The sequence below is a fragment of the Phoenix dactylifera genome, chromosome 11, assembly GCF_051530095.1.
Source record: "Phoenix dactylifera cultivar Ajwa chromosome 11, Ajwa_hap1_PhDact_Kaust_v1.1, whole genome shotgun sequence".
Taxonomy (NCBI): domain Eukaryota; kingdom Viridiplantae; phylum Streptophyta; class Magnoliopsida; order Arecales; family Arecaceae; genus Phoenix; species Phoenix dactylifera.
This window is the reverse complement of record NC_143200.1, coordinates 4,862,128-4,884,341: the sequence shown is the minus strand read 5'-3', so window position 1 is coordinate 4,884,341 and position 22,214 is coordinate 4,862,128. Positions and strand designations below refer to the sequence as shown.

The 22,214-nt window shown below is 39.4% G+C and overlaps 2 protein-coding genes across 6 annotated transcripts; one reads left to right on the top strand and one right to left on the bottom strand.

The window, feature by feature from the left end:
• Positions 1-6,849: 6,849 nt before the first annotated feature.
• Positions 6,850-9,382, bottom strand: LOC103707834 (uncharacterized). 3 transcript variants are annotated; one of them, XM_008792505.6, is made up of 4 exons: positions 9,107-9,382; positions 8,429-8,676; positions 8,080-8,299; positions 6,850-7,959 (listed from the first exon to the last, which is right to left on the bottom strand). In XM_008792505.6, exons 2-4 carry the CDS (start codon positions 8,672-8,674, stop codon positions 7,115-7,117), a joined length of 1,311 nt encoding a protein of 436 aa, XP_008790727.4. In that variant the 5' UTR covers positions 8,675-8,676; positions 9,107-9,382; the 3' UTR covers positions 6,850-7,114. The 3 variants fall into 3 exon arrangements, with proteins under 3 accessions (XP_008790727.4, XP_008790728.4, XP_088562692.2); XM_008792506.6 differs by having other exon boundaries at positions 8,980-9,295; XM_088706566.2 differs by having other exon boundaries at positions 9,161-9,282.
• A 3,069-nt stretch (positions 9,383-12,451) lies between these two features.
• On the top strand, positions 12,452-21,929 carry LOC103707835 (putative protein S-acyltransferase 7). 3 transcript variants are annotated; one of them, XM_008792507.6, is made up of 5 exons: positions 12,452-13,017; positions 17,716-17,898; positions 19,717-20,013; positions 20,653-20,886; positions 20,991-21,929. In XM_008792507.6, the coding sequence occupies exons 1-5, from the start codon at positions 12,856-12,858 to the stop codon at positions 21,513-21,515; spliced, it is 1,401 nt and encodes a 466-aa protein (XP_008790729.1). In that variant the 5' UTR covers positions 12,452-12,855; the 3' UTR covers positions 21,516-21,929. The 3 variants fall into 3 exon arrangements, with proteins under 3 accessions (XP_008790729.1, XP_038984329.1, XP_088562689.1); XM_088706563.2 differs by having other exon boundaries at positions 12,463-13,017; positions 17,716-17,871; XM_039128401.3 differs by lacking the exon at positions 20,653-20,886 and having other exon boundaries at positions 12,459-13,017.
• The last annotated feature ends 285 nt before the right edge of the window (positions 21,930-22,214 follow it).

The window sequence follows — 22,214 nt, the reverse complement described above, 5'->3', positions numbered from 1 at the left end:
CTGATTGGCCTGTGAACAACAGAGGAGGAGGAGATGTTGTGGCCGTTGCAAAAGGGCTTGCTGGACGTGATGGGTGTCGAGAGGTGGTGGATCGGGCCTATGTAGGGGAGGCGGAATGGCGGCGGAATGGCGGTGGCGCTCGTTCTGGCGATGGACTCCGGCGGTGACGGCTCGGACGAGGGCTCGGCGGAGAGAAGAAGAAGCTCGGGCGGCGGGAGGCGAGGGCTCGGCGGCGGGGAGGTACTGAAGCGGTGGAACTCAAGCGGCGGAGACGACGACGGCCACGACTCGGGGAAGACGAAGAGGTAGCCGAGAAAGGAGGTAGCCGTGGTGCTGCAGTCGGCCGCGGGGAAGGAGATGCTCGGCGACGGCGAAGGTGATGTGGCGGCACGGCGGCGTGGAGCGGCGGCGCTTGGGTGGCGATGGCGGACAAGAGCGGAGACGGTGATGGTGAAAGCGGCAGTGCCGACGGCGTTCACAAAGGGTGGGCGGCGCGGCGGAAGAAGAAGCGGAGGCCGATCGGGATGAAGAACAGAGGTAAGGATTTTCCTTTTTTTCTTTTCTTTTCTTTTTTCTTCTTTTTTTTAAATTTTTTTTTTGCCTCTTTTTTTGGCAAGCACGTGTGGTCACATGCGCGCTTGCGCGTGTGACTCACGTGCAATTGAGCACGCGCAGTTCACGTGCGGCTCCTCTCTTTCTTTTTTTCTAAGGGCAGAGCTAGGTTAGCGGCTTAACGGGTGTTGGATCTTACCCGTTAATGCAGTCCGTCTTCAACCTCCGACGGGTTCGTTGGGACGTGCCGGATTTCGCGGCTTCGGCTGCGAGGAAGGGCGCGACGGACTCCGGTGGGGAACGGTGCTCCGGGGCGGAGGGCGGCAGTCACGGCTGCGGGTCCGTGTCCTGCAGCGGTGAACGGAGGCCGGTCAAACACGGGGACTCAGGGGTGGCGGTTTCCGTGGAGATGCGGCGGTCTGCGTTGGCGAACTGGCGGTGCTGCGAGGTGGGGGTGGCAGCGACGACAACTGATGGCGGCGGTAGGCTCAGGTGCGACAACGGGCGGGGAGGGTCCGGCGCAGGGGTTGTTCCCCTTTTGTTCTTTTGTGTGGGAGCCGAGAGAGAAGAAAGAGGCAACATATGGGTGTTTTTCTTCTTTTTCTTCTTCTTCTTTTTATTATTTTTTTGCACTGCTTTCCCTTGATGCTTGATCCCTCGGACGGCTACGAGATGGATTTCTGGAAGAAGGAACTCACGGCCAGCATATCACGGGAGAGAGAGAGAGGTTTCTTTCACGAGAAGAGAGTTGTTCAGGACTGAGCTTTGACAACAGAGGCAAAGCCGAACCTAGCTCTGATATCAAAGCTGATGTAGGACAACTGCATGAAGGAGAGGAAAGGGGAAAGAAGAGGAGGGGGAAGAAGAGGAGGAGGAGAAGATGAGGGGGAAGAAGAAGACAAGAAGGCTAATTTTCATTCATCATTCATCAAAATCCTAAACATGAGGATGGGCCCATATATATAGAGTCACAAAATAACAAATAAACCCCTACAAATAAAACAATTCCAAAAAGACCCCAAAATGACAATATGCAAATAAACCCAAATGACAATATGCAAATAAACCTAATCAACATAAAATAAATCGAACTAAAATAAATCAATCTAAAATAAAATCAGGCTGGCTGAATCGGCTGGAACTCACTGAGCTGGCTGGATCCTGTGGCGACTGGCTGACCTGGCACTGGTGTCCGCACCAATAAGGCTTAAAAAGAAATGCTGATTGAAATTTAGATTGGCAAAACAGAACCATATAGGAAGAGCCTTTTGATATACTGAAGAATAGGAGACTGAGATAATAACAGTCTTCGCTGAGATAATAACAGTCTTCGCTGCAAAAATGAAAAAGAAAAGAAGGAAACTCGGGTGAATGAGTTGCCTTTCTGTACTCTTGCATCGACCATGTGCATATGCTACTAAAATTTTGTGAGGGAGAAAATTCATGAGATCCTGAATTGATTGAAAGGTAAAAGTTTAGAAACTTTTTAGCTATTTATTTATTTATTGATAAAAGAAAGTTTTAGGAAACCTTTGCCCAACCCGTTTTTAGGACTACTAGTGAAAAAAAAGGAAAATAAAATATAAAAAATAAAAAATAAACCATTTGACCATCCAAACATGCATATATCTCATAAGCAATAGTTATATGTTATGATCAATCTGCCTTATTTAAACAACTCCGCTCGAGTTTTCGCTCTCCATTTATAACCTAATATTTTTCTGATTTTTTTTGCTAAATTGCTGAATAAATTCCTTTATCTAGTGTCCACCAAGTGTAGCATCCACCATGGCTGATATCTTGTTTAGGCCCTTCCACTCATGTCATCTTTCCTCCTCTCATTCCTAAGGCAGCATTGCAATTCTGAGCTCCTACTTTGAGCAATATAGCATTTAATCTCTAGTAACTCTATCATGACATCCTATTTCTATTTAAGTGGGCCACCATAAGTTTTTGAACATTTGACTCATGGATTTGCCTGTGAATTTGATCATCTTCTCATACATTGATCATCCCTCGTTAAATACAATTGGGAGATATCACCTACATGATCACCCACCATTCTCATCATATTTAAGGCACCATGTTTATAACATTTATTCCTCCTCTCTATTCAACTATTGACTGCAGTTCTATATTCAAAATGCCCTCTGTGACAATAAAACCTCCATAGAATGGGGCAAGGAATGCTCCCTCAAAATTGCTACAGCCCCCAAAAGTCCATCCTCATATTAAATGATCCTTCAGAGCTTGTTTCCTAATTGTCCATTATAAAGAACGTAGTAAGTGTTTTGATTGGCTCTGATTGGTCCGACCCTTGGAAATGCCTCGAGGGCAATAGCCTGGTGGTTGGCATTCCTTCCCCATATGGTTGATGTTCCACGTTCAAATGGCAACATGATCCATGTAATTTGTACCATGATAATGCAATGTATGGCATGCAAATCATCCTCGAGTGACAGCAGTGTAAGATAAAATTTTGTTCATAAGACATATGGAGCTTCTGCGATTTAATTTCGAGGAAAACGCTGAAGATCACCTACCATATTGCTGTGATTGGTCGAGTAGTACCGAGGGCGGGGCTCAACTGAGACCGGCCATCCTATCCTCGACTGCGTCGATTCTTCGCTGCCACATTTCTTGATTCAATGGGCATTGTTACTTTACAATTGAACAAGATTCATAGGCGATCCGTCGCAATCTGATGTGCATCGAATGCGCTTTAGCAGTGTTGGTTCTTGCATATGTCTATTGGTTTAGGCCCCTCTTAGCTGATGCACCACATCAAAAACTGTTCAAGAATTTGCTCAATGCTGTAAATCATAACTTGGAGTAGCAGCCTAAGATTGTGTGGATTGTTTCGTATGGTCAAAATATGATCATTTGTTCGGTTTTGTTTTTGTAGAGCAAGAGTAATGCTGCCACCGGAAACTGGTCTGGCCCAAGTATTGAGTTGGTGGTGGTCGCTAGAGTTCTTGGCTTGTCCATTGTCCAGATTAGAGAGATTGGATTGGATCACTATACATCTTTGTGGGGATGTTCCGGTAGAGTTAGATAGTAGAGAAACGGCTTCTAGTGGCGCTCCAACGCTGGCTTCAACTTGAAACAGTAAAAAATAAAGAAATCCATCTATCAGAGCAAGTCTGACAAAAGACCCTTTGATACCTATGACAGATACAACCCTTGGGAAACATGAGGAAGCGTGAGAGGAGTGAAGAAACAATATAAAAGAGTTGAAAGAGAACTTATCTGGAAGACTACCAGGAACGCAATATATAAAGTGAGGATCAGAACCTCTTGCCTAGTAGTTTGAAGAAAATACGCTAGTTGATAAGGTAAGGCTGCGTATCTTACTTGTAAATCTCTTCCATATTTTTCAGTAACGGAATTTGTTTCGATACCGTGCTTGTTAGAAAATAGCTAGCGATATGGCTAGAGTTGTTGCCATCTGTGAAAGAGTTTGAGATACAGGAGAGTCTGCCTGCACTCTTTAGGTGGGCCAAATGACAAGTTTTAAATAGTCAACTTGCGGCAAAATAGCGAGCTGATTCATCTTGGTCGGCTCTTTAGGTGTATCCAGTAATAAAACCATGGCTTTGGTCCACAGTTGCTCGGACCACAAATAAATGAGAGCACGAAAAGGCAGTAGAATCAGACCAAGTGGATGTGATACAAAAAGCATGAGAGAATTAACCATGGGTAATTTGAAGGAGTGAATTGTAAAAGTAAATATAAACAACTCTGGATCAACTAACCAAGCATAAATGATAATGGACTTTTAGATTTTTTTTTTTTTCTTTCTTTTAACATTTTGCAATGCTGCTACTATAGCTATCTTTCTTAGATTCTTGATTGCACCAAAATTCCTATGCCCTTAAGCCATTTCTATTTCTTTATTTATTTTTCTTCCAATAAATGAGCTATTCTAATTCTTATGAGACTTAGCCAACCAGTTTTAGCTTAATTGGTTGGCATCCCTCTTCACTTGGGGAGATGGATAAGGCCAGATGATATCTCTACCCTGTTTCCCTAGAAAAGAATAATAATAATAATATTGATAAAGCAAAAGACTAATATGGGATATTTGCCCAAGCAACTCATAGATTATGCCAAAGCCTGAGACCATCATACTACTTACACTATAAAGCTTGAAAATTCTGATAATCCAGCTCATGGGTGATCAAATACACAACTCTACAGGTAGCAAACTTATTCATAAGCAGTTGCAGATCTTCATGACTCATTGACTGGAATATTATACTGGAAAAGTGTGCATATACTTTCCTTAAAGCAATTCTTTTAGGTGTCATCTACTGCAAGCTAGTCAAAAAGAAATTTTGTTCCCATGATCCATCAACAAATTCTAATACAGCTTAAGAAACCAAATTTTTTTGTTAAATTATTCATCGATTAGCATTTATAGGGTTTAGGGGGATGGAGTTGGTTTTATTATTCCCAACTTGGAGACATGTCCTTTTTATAGGAGAAGAGGCAATTTTGAGTTGTGACAGTGAATGAAAATGTCACTGGCCTCGAATGAACTCATTCAAAGCTTGTGCACAAATGTCCAAAATCATGCAACCTTTTTTCCATATAAAACCAAATCTTAGATTTTTTTTTTAGACAAAAATGTGTAGCTGAATTTTTAGACTCATGTGATCTCTGCTATGCAATTAAACTTGATGAAAAAGATGTTCCATGGTGTAGGAAAGGGCATCTCTGTTCAATGGCATAAAAATGTCTCAAGGGAATATTAAATTTGTTCAAACAAATAGTTGTTTCAGAGGCTTTTTTTTTTTTTTTTTTATGACATAGATGTATGTGAGTGCAACTAATAAAATCAAAAAAAAAATACATGGCAAAGAGAAGAAAAAACGGAGTCCTAATTCTCAAAAAAAAAAAAAAAAACTCTTTCGAGTGATGCACAAGAGACAATTTTCTTCAAAAATAATTCAGAAAATTAGAATTGTCCAAAGAACAACTCAATGAATTGTCCTATTAACTGTTTTCTTACTATAATAATCCTGTTAAAATATTTTCCCTTCTTTTCCAACTATTACAGAAGAACTTGGAACTAATTACATTAGCATCTTGAATTGCCCCCTATATAAAAGCTATATTTCCTTTTTCCGGACCCATGCTCCAAGTCCTAACATTTATCTAATCCAACAGCACATGACACTGAACAGTCACTGATGGACTGAACATTTCAATCCCAAAGCAATGGCATTCAGAAGGCTATCAAACAACCGAGTAATGAGAGCTGAAGGAGTGGGGAAGTTGGAGACGGCATTCATGGCATGCGAGAAAACTCTCTCTCTCCCTCTGTCTCTCTCGTCTTCCCAAAGGCATTAATGGGGGAAGACAGAGTCCACTAAATGACTGACCCCAAACTTAAAAGCTAGCTTTTTCATCACAACATTTATTTTTGTTTTTCTTTTTTTTGCTTCACTTATTGCATTCAATGCCTGCCATCTGCCCACAAGGACTCGCCTGCAATCTTTCTCACTCTCTCCCTCTCCTCCATCCCTCCATGGCTTCCTTCTGAGGCGATAATAAATGCCTTGTCCATTGCTCATTGATATCTTGGCTCCTTTCTTCCCCTTAGAATAATTTGGAACTAATCATTTTTTTTCTTTTATCTGCAGTAATAATTTTTCAGTACATGGAGAGAAATGGTGAAGGAGTTGAAGAGCATATCCTATTGTAGCAGAGTTCTCTCGAGACACCTCAACGAAGTTTATATAAATCACATACATGGCAATCCGGTCTGTAGCAAAGATTAGATGGATTAGGCTTTGGATTAACAATCAATGAGCTAGTTACCAAAAGATTTGATAGTTTTCTTGAGAATTAGCCTGCAGAAAACAATCATAGAGTTTGACCAGAACAGATGAAGCAAATTTGGAAAAATTTTCTGGCCTCTGAACTGACATCAATTGGTTTTGATGCTCTATTCATCTACATCTACTTCTCACTGTGGGAGAGGAGAAGGTTTAAAATTTGCTAGGCTGTATTTAAGTTTTATCAAGTAACACTAAGTAAAGAAATATGTGTAACAAATCAGACACAAGGAGAGTAGTACGTAAGCAACTATACTCATGGAAGCAGAAGTTTGAAAGATAGTTTGTGTTAAAAAGATGTGGTGCTTTGATTTCAGTTGAATTGCTAAAAAACTCACATGCAAAGCAGGCTTTTAAGAAGCCATGCGCTAAAACAAAGTTCTCAAACAACAGAAAATAAGCTAAGAAGACAGATGAAACAAAAATTTGAATGACGATGTGCATAAGTGATATGTTTGTTTGATGCTTTTCATGTATAATCCTAGTCTGCGGTTAAGTTGTCATTGAAAACATGGAGAACATAGAGTAGAAGTTAATCGATTACATAGCAAGGTGTGACAAAATTCCTCTGAGGAACCACCATCAGCTGAAGAACCATGAGCCAGAATCCATGAATTCAAAGAAGCAAAAGCAAGAGAGAGTTCTCAAAAACAAACCCATAAAATTCAAAACCTGCATGATGATAAGATTAAAAGTTTATATGGATACTTCAAAGTAATTCATCCCATCTTCATAAGTGGAGCCTGTTGAGCTTTTGAGGTGGTGGCTGCTGAGATCTCTCCTTCTTTCTTCTGGACTGGTATGGTGTTAGCTGCTGGCCTCATCGGCGGGGCAGCGCAGACCGGAATCACAGATCTTATATGCACAGCAGGAGCAACACCGGGCGGACGGTATCCACCACTGGCAAACACTGTTGGAATTGGAATTGCCTGTAGATTTCTTGCAGGAGCTGTTCCAGTTGAAGGATTGGTACAAGGAGAGGGACAAAATGGCCTGGCACTCATCTGGGTTAGCTGGGTTCTTTGATCCATCACTCGGCTGGCGGCCGACGTGTTCGATATAGAAAAAGCCCGGGAATAGGCCGCCGGCGTAGGAGTATATGGCTTCGCCGGCGAATTCCCATTGCTCTGTTCCTCATCCTTTTGTTTCTCTTCCAGCCGTGGTGCAGAAGGCATTGGTCTATTTGATGAGAAGAGAGGTACATTGCTGCTCTTGTCCTTGGAGAAAGATGGCTCTTGAGAGGTGATGGAAGAGTGCTGCAACAAGGTCATTGGTGGTAATATCTTGGGAGCTAGGAAACATCTCTGTTGCTGAGCACGCAGAGGATCCAAGACCTTCCATCTGTGATGAAATGCTAAAGAATAGAGAGAAGAAGAAGCAGAGGTGCCCTCTCTAGAGCCTAACACCACCCTGCTCCTCTGTTGATGCTGAGTCCTGTGTCTCACTGGTTTGCTCTCCTCTTTAGGCCTTAAATTAGATAAAACTCTCGTCACAACCACCTCTTCCTGCTCTTCACTGCTCTCTTTCTCTCTGGCCTGCTGCGAGGAAGAACCCAAATCTGGCACTACAAATATATAACCATTTGAAAGATAAATCATAACAACTTTTCTCCAAAAAGATAGAACCATAAGAACACACAAGAATAATGAGACACTAGAAGAGAAAAGACATGGTTTTTCTTTACTTTGTTTAAGAGCAGACCAAGCAGCCATGGCAGCATTCTTCTCAGCTTGTTTCTTGGTCTTCGCTGGCTCACCAGTGAAGCTCATGCCAGCGAGCTCCACAGAGCAAGTGAAGACAGGGAGGTGGCCAGGCCCTGACCTCACGGTAGTGTAGACAGGGAGCTTCAAGCCAGCCCTGTGAGCAGTCTCTTGGAGAAGGTTCTTGTACACCCCAGTCTCATCCTATCCAACAAGTAGCCACAGGACAAAAGGAAAGAAGAAAACAATGACAAGAGACAAATGGCTTGCTCCGGTTGACAAGATAAAAAGAGGAACGCAACGAAGTCTAGGAATAGAGGAAAAGGGACTCACAAGGACTCTAGCTGCCAGAGACTTGGAAGGACCTCTGGTGGAGAGGTTGGTGAGGGCCACCTCAGCTGCAGCATGCTCTGCCTGCCTTAGAGTGGTGCAGTTGCTTGGCCCCTCAAAGATCTCTCCATTGAAGTTAACCGAGGCTTTGAACCTTGGTGCATGGTCTGGTCCTTCCCTTATGCAAGCATAGGAGGGGAGATTGAAGCAGCTCCTCTGTGCTAGCTCTTGTAGCTGGTTTTTATACATACCTGCAACCAATGGACCAATTTAAAGCAAACAGCATCCAAGCTTACAAGAAGACAGAGAGCAAGGAAAAGAAGGTCTTTCGATTAAAAGACAAAACTCCAAAGCTATAACAGGCCAAGAGCTACTACTTTTTAAAAGGCAAGCAGGGAAGCAGCAATGATAAAAGGCAAAACCAGCAGCCTAACATGTTGGAGAGCAATTTAAATACGGACTTTTGATTCAAAAGGCAGCACCTTTTATAAGGGAAAACAAAGAGGCAGCAAAAGATACGAGGAGTCTAGAACACACAGACAAGCCAAACTTACAGGAGAACAAGGAAAAAGAGGAACTTTTGATTCAAAAAGTTGAAACTTTTTCAGGAGGCAAACAAGGAAGAAGCCATGAACCAGAAGGACATAAGAAAATAATGGAGAACCCCCCACACACACACACCTTTAAGAAAAGTAGGACAGGGAACACAACCACTTCCCTGGGATGCTTTACAACCTCATGATGGGCTTCATATCATCTTAGAAGGGAGAAGAAAGAAGAGCTCTCAGAAGAGGTTGCTTTTTACTTTTGGGTGGGATTTCTCCAGTGGTCTTGGATTTCTCTGAGGTCAGGTTGGGAGGAGATGGACATGGGACTCGCTTTCCTGGGTCTCTGCATTTAAGCAGCAGGGTTTCCGAATGGAGCACGGTTTTCCAGCAGCGGACAGGGCCCAAACCCAGCCACCTCTCTGCAATTAATGGGCATTTATAGCATCTGTAAGCTTTCTTGTGGCTTTCCCGCTCACTAATCCTAGCACTTGGCCTTGGCTTTGGGGGTCTCCTAACAGTGGGCTTTGAATGTCTTGGAGGAGTTACATGTTCACAAGTCAAGGCTCTGACTCTTCCCTGGGACCAGCCACAGCCCTTTGATCTTTGCATCTCTGATTAGTATTGATATAATTTAAAGCTGAAAGAGAGATCACCATCAAACCTTTTATAACTCCCACCTTCTCATTGACCTGGGGGACTCTGAGGTGAGTCAGGTAAACAATCACACCCAAAAAAGCTCCAATTAGTTTCTAACATCGAAAGCACATACAAATAAGAGGTTTCAGTATACCCAACTCCGCTTCCACATATTTATTAATGCTAAAACTAATATAAGTATCTAAAATGATCAAACCATCAAAAGAAAACTCCACCGGCTAAGACCGAAAGGTAAGGTTAGGCTAAAACTACCAATAACCTAGTGTCATGATTTAGAACTTCATCCAAAAATACTAGTCGGAAGATATTTTTTATATTTCTTAGTTCTATATAAATACTCAAGATCTTCTCAGCGAATAACCGATGCATAACTAAACAAACGTCTGCACGGATCGTTGCATGCTCTTCTGTTCAAGCCCCAACATTCTTGTCGGGTTAATGGCTCAAATCCATTCAAAACTAATAACATGCACCACGACCAACTCGTGATCGGCCTCCATGAACTCGTATTGCAGTGTCTCCAGTCCACATAGGCTATAGGCCGAGTTCGCTTTGATACCATATATCACAATCTAGGACCGCACCTAAAAAAACTAGCCGAAAAATATTTTTTGGATTTCTTAATCCTTTATAAATATCCAAAATTTTCTCAATAAATAACCAATATGGAACTAAATACATGCCCACACGTATCTTCATACCTAAAAAGTTGAATTAGTTTTTATCAATAAAGATTAACAAAAAAACCACAATAATTATCCTATACATCTTTATGTATATTGAGCATATATAATAGAACTGGCAAAATCTCGCTCCGACATCGCCTAATCTCCTTGCACTAATTTCCTCTCTACAACTTATGGACATTGATTAAAAGGGCAAGGACTTGGTCCAATGGAATAGATTATCCATTTCTAGCTGGACTGGACTGGACTGCTAGAATATCATAAATAATAAAATTAAGTATGTTTATTTTTTATTTTTATCAAAGACAATACAATGATGGCTAAAATATAAAATATGTACATCAAATGATTATTTAATGATATGAACACATATGTACAAGCAACAGCCGGATTGTCGATGGTTTGACATTCAAATCAGATCTTAGGATATATAGTTTACTTTGGAAAATTTTTTACCCCATATAATGGTATATTATTAGTACATATAATTGCTACTAAATATTTGAATAAAAGATTATGATTGAAATTTTAAGGGTGCTTATAATTACTACTAAATATTAGAATAAAATACCAAGATTCATACTTGAAAAAGCACTTATGAATGCTGCTAAAATAGAGATTTTATGGTATTTCATAAAAATATCGGTAATTAATTAGCGACGTCATCTTAAGATAGCACATAAAAAATAGTATAAAAATATCAGAAAATATATTTTCAACATAACTCTTTTTGTTGTATTGACTTCATTAGATATGTTTTCTGCTTTGTTTTGAAATAGAACCACCCATGAACAAAACTTCTACTGGTGTTTAGAAAGGAGAATCCAGCCGCTGCCACGTGTGACGTCTCCTTTTGGCTCCTCAAGCGACTATTCGTATTTTTGACGAAGTTAGGTCCAACCGACGGCTAAAAGAAACGAGAAAAAAAGAACAGCCTTGACGCCGTTACGTTTTTCTGACAGTTCCGCTGCTATTTTATTATTCTATATCACAAGTCTAATAAGTGGGCGTCAAATGCGCTGAGGTATTGCGAAAGCATCTTCCAGTCAAACAGTTCGACTCTTTGAAAAGCTAAAGTGCACTCAGAAGGGGACTCTTTAAATGAACCAGGACACATAAATAACTAGAGTTTCGCCGCCCACCAGGATTTATTATTATTATGACTTCTGAAACAAACTTTATTTTTTTTAATACTTGTGCCATCACGCAACAAGGTCGGATCTGACAGATTGGATGTAAAATAGATCAAAAATTTTTCACCCTGAATCCAATCTATTCATTAAACATATCAAAAATTTAGATCCGAATCTTAAACTAATCTAATTCTACTTATAATGGATTAAATCAAGTTAAATGAATTAAGCATTACCATCCCTAATCCTTTCTTCATGAAAGCCTTAGCATTTGTCGTGCATTGATGGCAATAAAATACTCTCTTTATCTATAAGTTTCCAGTTCAATTGCTTATTCAATTGCCGGAAGATTTTATTAATTATATTAATATGAGCATTTATTAACCTAACATGTATGAACTCCCATATAGCTACTGTAATAATGTGTTACATATTAATTGTTACAATAACAATATTACATGACAAAATTTTTTGGCACTTATTTAATATAAAGCCTTCTTAGAATTATAATAATCTATTTTTTTTACTATAGCAACGAATATTTCACTATCAAGATTTCCATGTATTATTTTGCAGAATTTCAACATCTCGTCTTTGCCGAGATATTTAAGTCTAATTTTAAAATATTTAAAAAATTTAGGATGTATTTGGTTTGTGACCGAAATAGAAACTAATAGAAATTGGAATAATTATATCTTCTGATGCATTTGGGTTGTAATTAGAATAAATTGAATTTGAATACTAGGTGAGGCTTTGGATTGGAGTTGGAGAATTGAGGTGTTCTTATTCTCTTCTAGAATCACATGAAAATGGAACTCTCTCCAAGCAAATAGATGAAATAGGAGTCACTCATCTCATTCTTATTTTGGAGCTTAATTTTTTCTAATTAAATATGCCCTAAACTTTCATGTAGGTCAAAAGTGTTAGGCTCCAAGAACCTTGTCATTCACACACTTGCACTTGTATGTCCATCTGGAACCCAGACTGGTCCTCTCTTGGAGTCCTTCCCCTTGGTGTGCTTAACTCTGATCCACTCCCTCGTGTGGAAGGTTGAGCACCTACCCGCCAACCACCCGGACACGTGCGAGAAAATTCACACGGCCGAGCTCTCCTGCTCTCTCTCAATTAACTTGTCGGAGACGGAAAAGCGGAGTTCGGCGGCGGCGGTGGCGGCGGAAGAGAGGGAGGAGAAGGAGAGGAAGGGTTGTGACGGAAGAGATCGCGGACGTCCGGGCGGCCTGAGGCCGGGATCCGACGGTACACCGGAGGGCAGCGATCATTGTGGGGAGAGAGCAGAGACCCTAGGAAAGACCCCCTCTTTATTGTCATCCCTCTGTGCGTGCACTCCGTGTATCCAAGGTTTCCAGCGGGCGGAAGAGGAGGAGGAGAGGCGCCGGCGAGGAGGAATGTACGTGGCCCCATCTACCCGGGACCCGGATCCGTCCGCCGCGGGGCCCCGGCGAGGAGGAATGTACGTGGTCCCATCTACCCGGGACCCGGATCGGTCCTCCGCGGCCGCGGCGGATGGCGAGGCGCCGAGGGTTTACGAGGTCTGGAAGGGCAGCAACGTAAGTGGTGGCCTCTTGTCCCCTTCCTCCTTGCTCTCTCTCTCTCTCTCTCTCTCTAGCAAGCGTTTGTTAATCTGTCTCTTTGCGTAGGGGCTGCTAGCAGCTTGCTATTACTGAAAAAATTAGATTTTTAATGTTGGCATTCGTGTCAGAGCAGGCAAAGGGGAAAAAGTTAGGGTTTTGAGATTTGATTCTGTACTTTTATTGGGTGCCTTGTTTTGTTTCTTGTTGCCTTGATTTGAGGTGTATTAATGTGAAAACCTCTCAACCTGTTTATTTGTTGCTTCAAGAATGGTGAATTTAAGAGGCTTTAAGAGCTGACTTTATTCCTTGAAATTGTTAGTTGAGTTAGAACCTATCAAGTAACGAACTTTAGTTTTTTTACTTTTATGGTTAGGTTGGATGACAAGAGATGAGAAGGGGGGATTTGTTGGTCTCAGTGACTTACTGTATGATTTATTAGGCAATTAAGAAAACTGATCTTATGAATCCTTCTGTTGGTGTGCTTTGTTCGTTTTAGCTTTACACCTCTGGTTGCGACTTTCTTTTCAGAACCATCTGTTCATATCTGTTAATCATTTCTAGTGGCATACAAGTTGTTGGCCTCCAAAAGCATCATTCTTATCAAAATTCAAGGATTAGAAGCAAACATTTAATTAATAGGAAAATTTTGTTACTTGGTCTATGACTACTAAGGGTTATGAGTTATATTTTAATTCACATTTTGTGTTTAAGAATGAGCAGTATCTCAATGTGAGGTAGAAAAGGCTGTTTAGGCATTACCTTAATTTTATTCATTGTGGAGTGTAAGTTTGAGGAGTTCAAGTTGTACTTGAAAACTAATATCTTAAGAGAGCTATGAAACTAGAAATGGCTGCCACACTGATTTTGTCATTGTTTTAAATCCAAATGATTATCTTTATGCTCTACAATTCTTAGCATTATTTTGCGTTGCCAGCTCTTAGATCTCTAATTCATTTTCTTTGTGCAAATCACAAATTTTTGCTACATATTCGTAATAGATTAAGATGGGTATTCATAGCCAAAATTTATTGGGACTCAATCTTGTTAACATGGTCGGAAAGTGCTGATCCCAAAAATGTGGAGGGCTAACAATATGGGCTCTATGACATGATTGCATATTTCTTGGCAAGGTGGTTTAAGGTGATCATGGTAAGCGTTCATCATTTATCCTACTTTTTCCTCCTCCTCCTCCTCCTCTTAAGGTGGATTTCTTATTTTGGAAATGTGTTAGTGGCATTATATGGATGTTTATGGTAGGTATAAGGCATAGGGTTTGAGAGGTAACCTTGCTAGTTTCTGATGGTAGTCTGGTTGAATATTTTAGGAAGGATTTTCCTAGATTTCTCAATTGATTTAAAGTAGTACCAGATCATGAGTCTGTGACACATTGGTGCAGGATTCCTTGGTTAAAGGCTAAGAGGTTCCGTTTTTCGTTTTTTGGGTGTGAAGTAAATACACAAATGGATGAAAAGAGTTCTCACATGATAGTTTGCAGAGGGTGTGTAAGAAAAAAAGGCTGGTCTTTTAGGCTGACTTTTGTTTTGTTATAGGAAGATTTTTTGAAAATGTATTCAGAGACATATTAGATGAAGCTATCAGATGCAAGCTCCAATTATCGATCTTGACTTTGATTAAATTCATTGAAGGTGGGATTTTATTTTAAGAATTATTATTTTAAATTTTATGTATTAAAAAGAAGGCAAAATAGTTTTATATAACTATACTTTTCTAGTACAGCTTCAATGTCAGTTTTAGATGCTATCCAGGTAGAAACTGGCATGAAAACTTGTTGAAACAGAAATATGGAGATAAATAAGAGAAAACTGAGGAACCGTAGGGCAGTGGGCCATTCCTAAGTCAACTATGGCTCTTGGCTTCCCTCTCTTCAGATTCGTCTGTCTCTTCATAAAAGGTAATATATATAACAAGAGCCTTATAGAAAATTTGAGAGAGAAAAGCTTCAGAAAGGTCAAAGGAGGCAGTATGAATTCACTAGGAAAGAGAGTGCTCAAGGCAAATGAGTAGTGCCATTATGGAAAGGAGAGGTAAGAGTACTTCCATCCTTCAGTACCCTAGTAGCACCAAGGCTGACTATGAGGTGATGCCCATGATTCAGCTTGACAGCCTGCTTGTTGGGTATGGCTGCCTGTGACTGGCAACATCACTTAAGGGGAGCTTTGCCATGTGCATGTTCCTTCAGTCTTCTCTTCAAAACGAGCACTGTGGTTTGTAAATGGGTCGAAGCTAGCATTATCACAATTTTTAGAAACATTTTGCGGTGGTTGTCTCATGTCATGTGTGCATAGGATATAGGAACATGCTATTAACTTTGCTGTTTTTTTTGCAGAATGGAGGTAAAGGGGCTTGGTGCATAGAATATATAGATCATGGGTAAAAGTTGTTAGTCATCATCTCATGAACCCTTCAGTTATTTACTCTCCCCTCCTTTCCATCTAAAGGAAAGGGAACATTACTTCCTCCCTCACTTTCTAAATTCTTTCAAAAGCCAACATGTTAAGATTACTGGGAATGAATGGAGGTGGTTATATTGTGTTTGAATGGAATGAGTGAGGGAGTTGAGAGGCTGTGGGAGGAAGAGGGTGTGCTAGGTTTGAATGAAGGTAAGGAGTGAGACAAATTGAAGATTATGGGAAGAGTGTTGGGCAGGAAGACGGTGGCATCAGGGATGGGATGAGGGAGGGAGGTGGTTATGGACTGAGGGTTGGAATCAAGAAAGCCATTTGTTCCATTTCCTTTTTAGGTTCTAGATTATGAATAACTTTTAGAATATTTATTTAAAAAATTCCCTTCTGTCCAATCTGTTTTTGGGTTGATTTTTTAGAACTATTTCTGAGACACTCTTTTATTAGCTAAGAAGGTGGTTGTGTGCTAATGATGTGGAGGTTTTATGTCTCTTACTCAGGTTATTGCATGGTAGCTACTGTGACTTTAGTGATATCATTTTTAGTTGTAATATATATGACTGATGTCTACTGTAGATGCTTTTGTTTTGGTCTATTTTCATTTTATATTGTTAACATGGTGGTCAATGCCTTTTTTCTTGATGATTTTGTCCATTTTCCTCATAAACAAAAATTTAATGCATTTGCTGGATTGAATAGGCAAAGATTCTACCTTTTTGGAAAGCCCAGTTGGGTGGGGATTAGGCGAAACCTAACTATGTGGGCAGTCCTTCAATTGACTTAGTAACTCCAAGAGAAAAGTTAGCAGAATGTTTATCTCTTTTGTCACTTATCCATTTTATATCAAATCTTGTCATGTCATTTTATTACTGAAACTAGAAATATAACTGTGCTTGTTCATGCTGGACCTACATTACACTCACTTTGCACTTTATAGCATTAGATTTTGGAAAGTTTGAATCAATCTGGTTTGAAACCAAATTCCAATTACCAAGGCTGAAGGTCTCGGCACTGGAAGCCAAGCCAATCAGGTTCCATTACGGTGTGGTACATGAATATTATGTATTGACACACCATATATAGTTGGTGCCTGCACAGCAAAGGTGACACCAACTACCATGCATTGATATGGTATGGTACCAACGGGCATAGGGAATGGGGATGCCATTTACAGAAATGTTGATGTACATTTACAGAAATGTTGATGTATCTTATAAAATCCTATTTCTACAAGGTAGTGATGTCAACAGGGATGCATAGCCGAATATTTTATTCGTATCTGAACCGAATAGAGCGGTTTTAACCGAAATTAAGTGGGGATGGTTTCGGTGATTGGTTTAAAAATTAAAAACCATCCATTTTTTTTGGTTATGGTTTTGATGATTCCTTGACCCGAAACCGAACCCAAAACTGAAACCAAAACCGAACATACCTAATATTTAATACTCGTAATAACCTTTATATTTTGTGTAAATCTAAAATATTATATTATGAATTTGGTTAGATTATGGATTATATTATGAAAATCAAGGATGATATCTTTAATTTGGTTATTTATATGTGAAAATTTTGAAATGAATAAAAAAAGTTAATGATTTTGGTTTTACGGTTTTTTTGAGTGACGGTTATGATTTTTTTGTCTCAAAAACAATTCGGTTTTGGTTTTGGGGGCAGTAATGAATTTCGGTTTCGGTTTCAGTTTTTTAATAACTGCACCGAATATGCTCCATTGGCATCCCTACCACAAGGATCGGTGTGATCTTGGACTTTCTTAGTTCTGCTTAGGGGATGATCTTTGTCTGATTAGCTCGACGGGGCTCTGTGTGATCTTAGACTTTCTTAGAAACTGCTTAGGGTATGATCTTCCTGTGACTAGATCAACTATCATTTGAAGATAATGTATTCTTCTTTGAAACATTTTTCTCATATGCTTTTTCTCCATATTTTATATCATCTTGTTATGCATGTGGAACACGCTTCCTAAATTTGCATGCTTTTGGATAACTAGATTGAGAGCCTAATCTACAACCGGTGCTTTTCATTTAAGAAAATTTGTGCTAGCTATTGTAGCTATCAAAGAACCCTCATTCTTTATGTTGAGTTTTGCATGCTTCTGTAGTTAAGTGATTTACTTTTGACTTCATGATATTGCAGTATATCTATTTTTCCTCCGCACCAGGACATGCGGCATATGCTTGCAGGGTTATTAATAATTATTCATCAATAATGTGGTTGATCATATGCTTTGCAGAAATTTTTTCTTGGAGGGAGGTTTATCTTCGGACCTGATGCAAGATCACTGTTTCTCACGATGTTCCTCATTATTGTACCCATGTCAATTTTTTGCGTATTTGTCGCTAGAAAACTAATGGATGATTTTTATCATCATTCGGGAATTTCGATAATGGTAATAGCTGTTGCTTTCACACTATATGTGAGTATCACTTCTGTCCATGCATTATGATTTCCCTCCCACTGTTCTTAGGAGGTTTGATTTTGTTTTATCCTTTCAATGGATCTTATAGTGTTAATTGAGTTTGTAAGAAAAAGATTTTCCATATACCTCAGACATTGACTGTTTTGAGTAATTCCAATGCTTGTAATCAGGAAGCCTCGGGCTTTGGTTATATACTGTGCTTGTTAGTCTAAATTGCTGTTGTGTTTTAGATAAGTCAACAATACTCATAATCCATCCTGAAATACTTACTTGAAAATGGATTCAGCATTTCTGGTTTATAATTTATTCACATCCAGCAAATAGTTCATCCTATTTTCATAATTTGTTTCATGTCAGTTTTTTAGCTACCTAAATCATTTGAAGTTCTAATAAAAAGAATATAGGTCGCTTAGTGATTTAATTAAAATGGGTCTGTTAATTCTTCTTAAATGTGTTTGTAGCATGTTTAATGAAGACTTATTACAATAAACTTCAGGACAAGTCTGCAAATATTGCTTTATATCTATCTTTGGTAGTTCAATTATTACTGAACACAAGTGTGTAGAAATGAGAAATGAGTTTACGTCTAGATCTCTTAAATTGAAGTTGGCTCATGCATTCAATCTTGTCAGCAAGGAATCCTTGTGTGTTCTTGTTTTCCAAATGAAGAAACCTGCAATCCGGTCCTTGCCTAACATTGGTAGTTGGAGATTTCTTTCCGAGACCATTTATTTGAAGCAATAAAAGTTGTCATATTCTTGTCTTTCATCTAAACCTGGATTTATCATGTCTTTCAAGACAGTGTCAAGTGATGGAGTTGGAAACTCAGAATACTTATGTGAGCCTCTATCTCACATTGCTTTGGAAAAAACTGGTTGCAATGCTTCCACAGGCTATTCTACTTGCCCACCTTGTGATCTTCACTTGCTTCATACATTATATATCTTGGTTAAATACAAGTTGTAAAACTAGCATGGTTTATGCTGTTCTACAAGATGGAGATGAAAGTACAAAATTATCCTATTCTTATGCTAAAGTTTGTTTTGTTTATTTCCCCCTATAATGGAGCTCTTCTCAATTATTTTGTTTTAACACTTGGGAAGAGGAGCCATTATGACTTTCAAGATAACATGCCTTGTGTAACTGATGTCTCATGTTGCTTATGTTTGCCTTTATTTCTATACCTAACTCATATAGTCCCTGCAATATATTACCGAAAATAACAAGCTTTTGGATATTAACCTTCTTGACTTATTAATTTTTTATCGAGTTCATGCCCGATATCTTCCTTCCAAGTTAAATATTTTGTTTACTATCTGGGATTTTCATAGGTTGTGGAATGCAAGTTACTGGTTGAGTTAACTATGAATTATTGTGCCCTCCCATGGGTGCTGACTCAAATAATGTTTCTAGTGAGCTATATATTGCAAGCTAAGTTTGTATCATTAGTGACTATAATTTTAACCCCAATTGTCACATTGTCCTCTGTTTTGGAGAGGTTCTAGGCTCAAGTCCTGGGAGGTGCATCCCCAATATTTGGATCTTGGAAATTTAGGTCTATTGTCTTCCCTCCTTTTCTCCCACATTGGTAATACTTTTGCTGGATTTTTGCTGATGTTTTCAAGATGAAATTAACATAAACTAGCGCTACTCTAGCTCAGTAGTAAGACTGTCTAATAAGAAGTTCCTCATCATTTTATGTGTAGTTTGATTTAAATGCGCATAGTAATTTATTCAACAGTCATATATTGTTGTGCTCAAGGCTATAACCTATTGTTTTAAAGATAAAAGTTTGATATAGGCTATATGTTTCAGGATATAGCTCTTCTACTTCTTACATCTGGTAGAGATCCGGGTATAACACCTCGCAATGCACATCCTCCAGAACCTGAAGGCTATGATGGTAATACTGAAGTTGGGGGTAGTCAAACTCCACATTTACGTTTACCTCGAATGAGAGATGTTGTTGTCAATGGGATCACTGTGAAGATCAAATACTGTGATACATGCATGCTCTATCGACCTCCTCGCTGTTCTCACTGCTCAGTCTGCAACAACTGCGTGGAACGTTTCGACCATCACTGCCCATGGGTTGGGCAATGCATAGGGCTTGTGAGTTTCATAAGTTTTAGATAAGAATATTTAAGCTCTCTTTTCTATGTTGATATGCAATTTACAAGCGTGTGGTAACTTCAGAATAGACAAAGGAATAACTGAGAATTTATAAGATGGGAGAGAACTTCTAATAAACAGTAATGATTTTCTTTCTGTAGTTTATGAATGTCGTCAATATATTATGTTATTTTTCTCTTGTTATTGTCCCAATGAGATTGACTTTTAGGCTAGCCTAATGAAGACAGCTGGCAGCAGAGCAGTACCAATGGCATGAATATAAAAATTATGCTTGTTGAATTACAGTCAAGTGTATGATAACTTTAGAATAGAAAAAAAAGGAATAATTAAGAATTTCTGAGATGGGAGAGAACTTGTAATTACTGTACTTATTTCCTTCCTGCAGTCATATGAATGTCATCAATATATACTAAGCATTTTTCTCTTGCTATTGTCCTAACGAGATCAGCTTTCTAAGCATAGTATATGCTTGTAGAATTACATATTCATTTTGGTTCTTCTTTGGCTACTAACCTCATGAGATTTTTACAACTCATTGTTTTTCACTAGATTGATTTAGTGCTAATACAATCTTCCTATATTATGCTAATCACTAATCTATTTTATGTTTTAATGAAGCGAAACTACCGTTTCTTTTATATGTTTGTCTTCTCAACAACTCTACTCTGCATCTTTGTTTTTGGATTCTGCTGGGTGTATGTAATTAGAATCAAGAATGCTGAGCAAATATCTATCTGGAGAGCATTGATCAAGACTCCAGCTTCCATTGTTTTGATAATCTATACTTTTTTATCTATGTGGTTTGTCGGCGGCCTATCTGTCTTCCATTTATATCTCATGAGTACAAACCAGGTAATTGATTTGCCTTCTGAGAATTCCCTTGTAGAGACAGATATTATTTATGTCAGGAACATCTTGTTCCTAATATTCTGATAATTTGTTCTCTTTCTTTGTAGACTACTTATGAGAACTTCAGATATCGTTATGACCGGCGAGATAACCCATACAACAGAGGAGTGGTGGCAAACTTCAAAGAAATTTTCTTCACAAGCATTCCTCCTTCAAAGAACAAATTCCGGGCAAGAGCGCCACAAGAACAGGGATTTCAATCAAGATCGCTGGGCGGAGGTTTTATTAGCCCAAACATGGGGATACCGGTTGGTGATCTTGAGATGGGCAGGAAGCCTGGGACATGGGATGAAGCAAGGATTGGGGCAGATGTTAATGATTTACAAGGTCTGAGTGACACTGCTACTTTGGATGGCAAGAATGGTGGCTTTGGTGATGCGTCCCCAGATTTAAGCAGGCAGACCAGCCTGACAGAGGGTTTGCAAGGGCATGCAGCATTACACCCAAGGCGGCCGAGTTGGGGACATAGAAGTGCAAGCTGGGAGATGCCACAGGAAGTATTGGCTCTGGCAGCTGGAGCTGGGGAATCAAATCAAGCAGGTAGAGGCAAAGTGAGTGCAGGAAATCAGTAAGGTTCTTGCACCGAGACATGAACCAAAGGGAGTGCAGGAAATTGGTGAGGTTTCTGCACCTGAATTCAGGGATGTAATGCAAGCCAAGCAGGTAGTGCAGTTAATAAGGCAGGCCTGAAGCTTCCCATATTGTTCTTATCTGTGGCCACTTGGGGAAGGATCACTGTTTTGCTTGATGGATACCGTGATCTTGTCTCTTTTCAATTTCCTTTCTTCTTGGTTCTTGTTGCAGCTTGTGTTATGGTTTTGATTTGTGAAGTCATTCTTTGTCGAGACTGGAATCTAAATTTGGTTTGAGTGGTGTATAGATCAATGGAGTGGTGATTCAGAAAAATAAAAGAGCTTGTATTGTTTGGTCAATTATTGGGTGTGGTTGAACAAAGCGATATCTTATAATCTATGTTTGGTTTGAAAGCCGCCTCTTTTTGCATTTTTTTGGGGTTCACAGGCAACTAGTAAGGATTCAAAAGTCTACTTGGAAGACCGGCGACAAGTAAGGATATCTTATAATCTATGTTTCATTAAATATGCTCTCACTTGGAGCCATGCAGGAAGCTAAAATCCTGCAACTTGATGCTTCATATTGATTTAAATCTTTAGTGTTTCTTGTCTGCAGAAGATTTTGCATAAATCCATTTAATTATCAATTTGTAGGGATTTTTATGCAAAATGATAAATGTTTAGGGATTCCTGGACAAT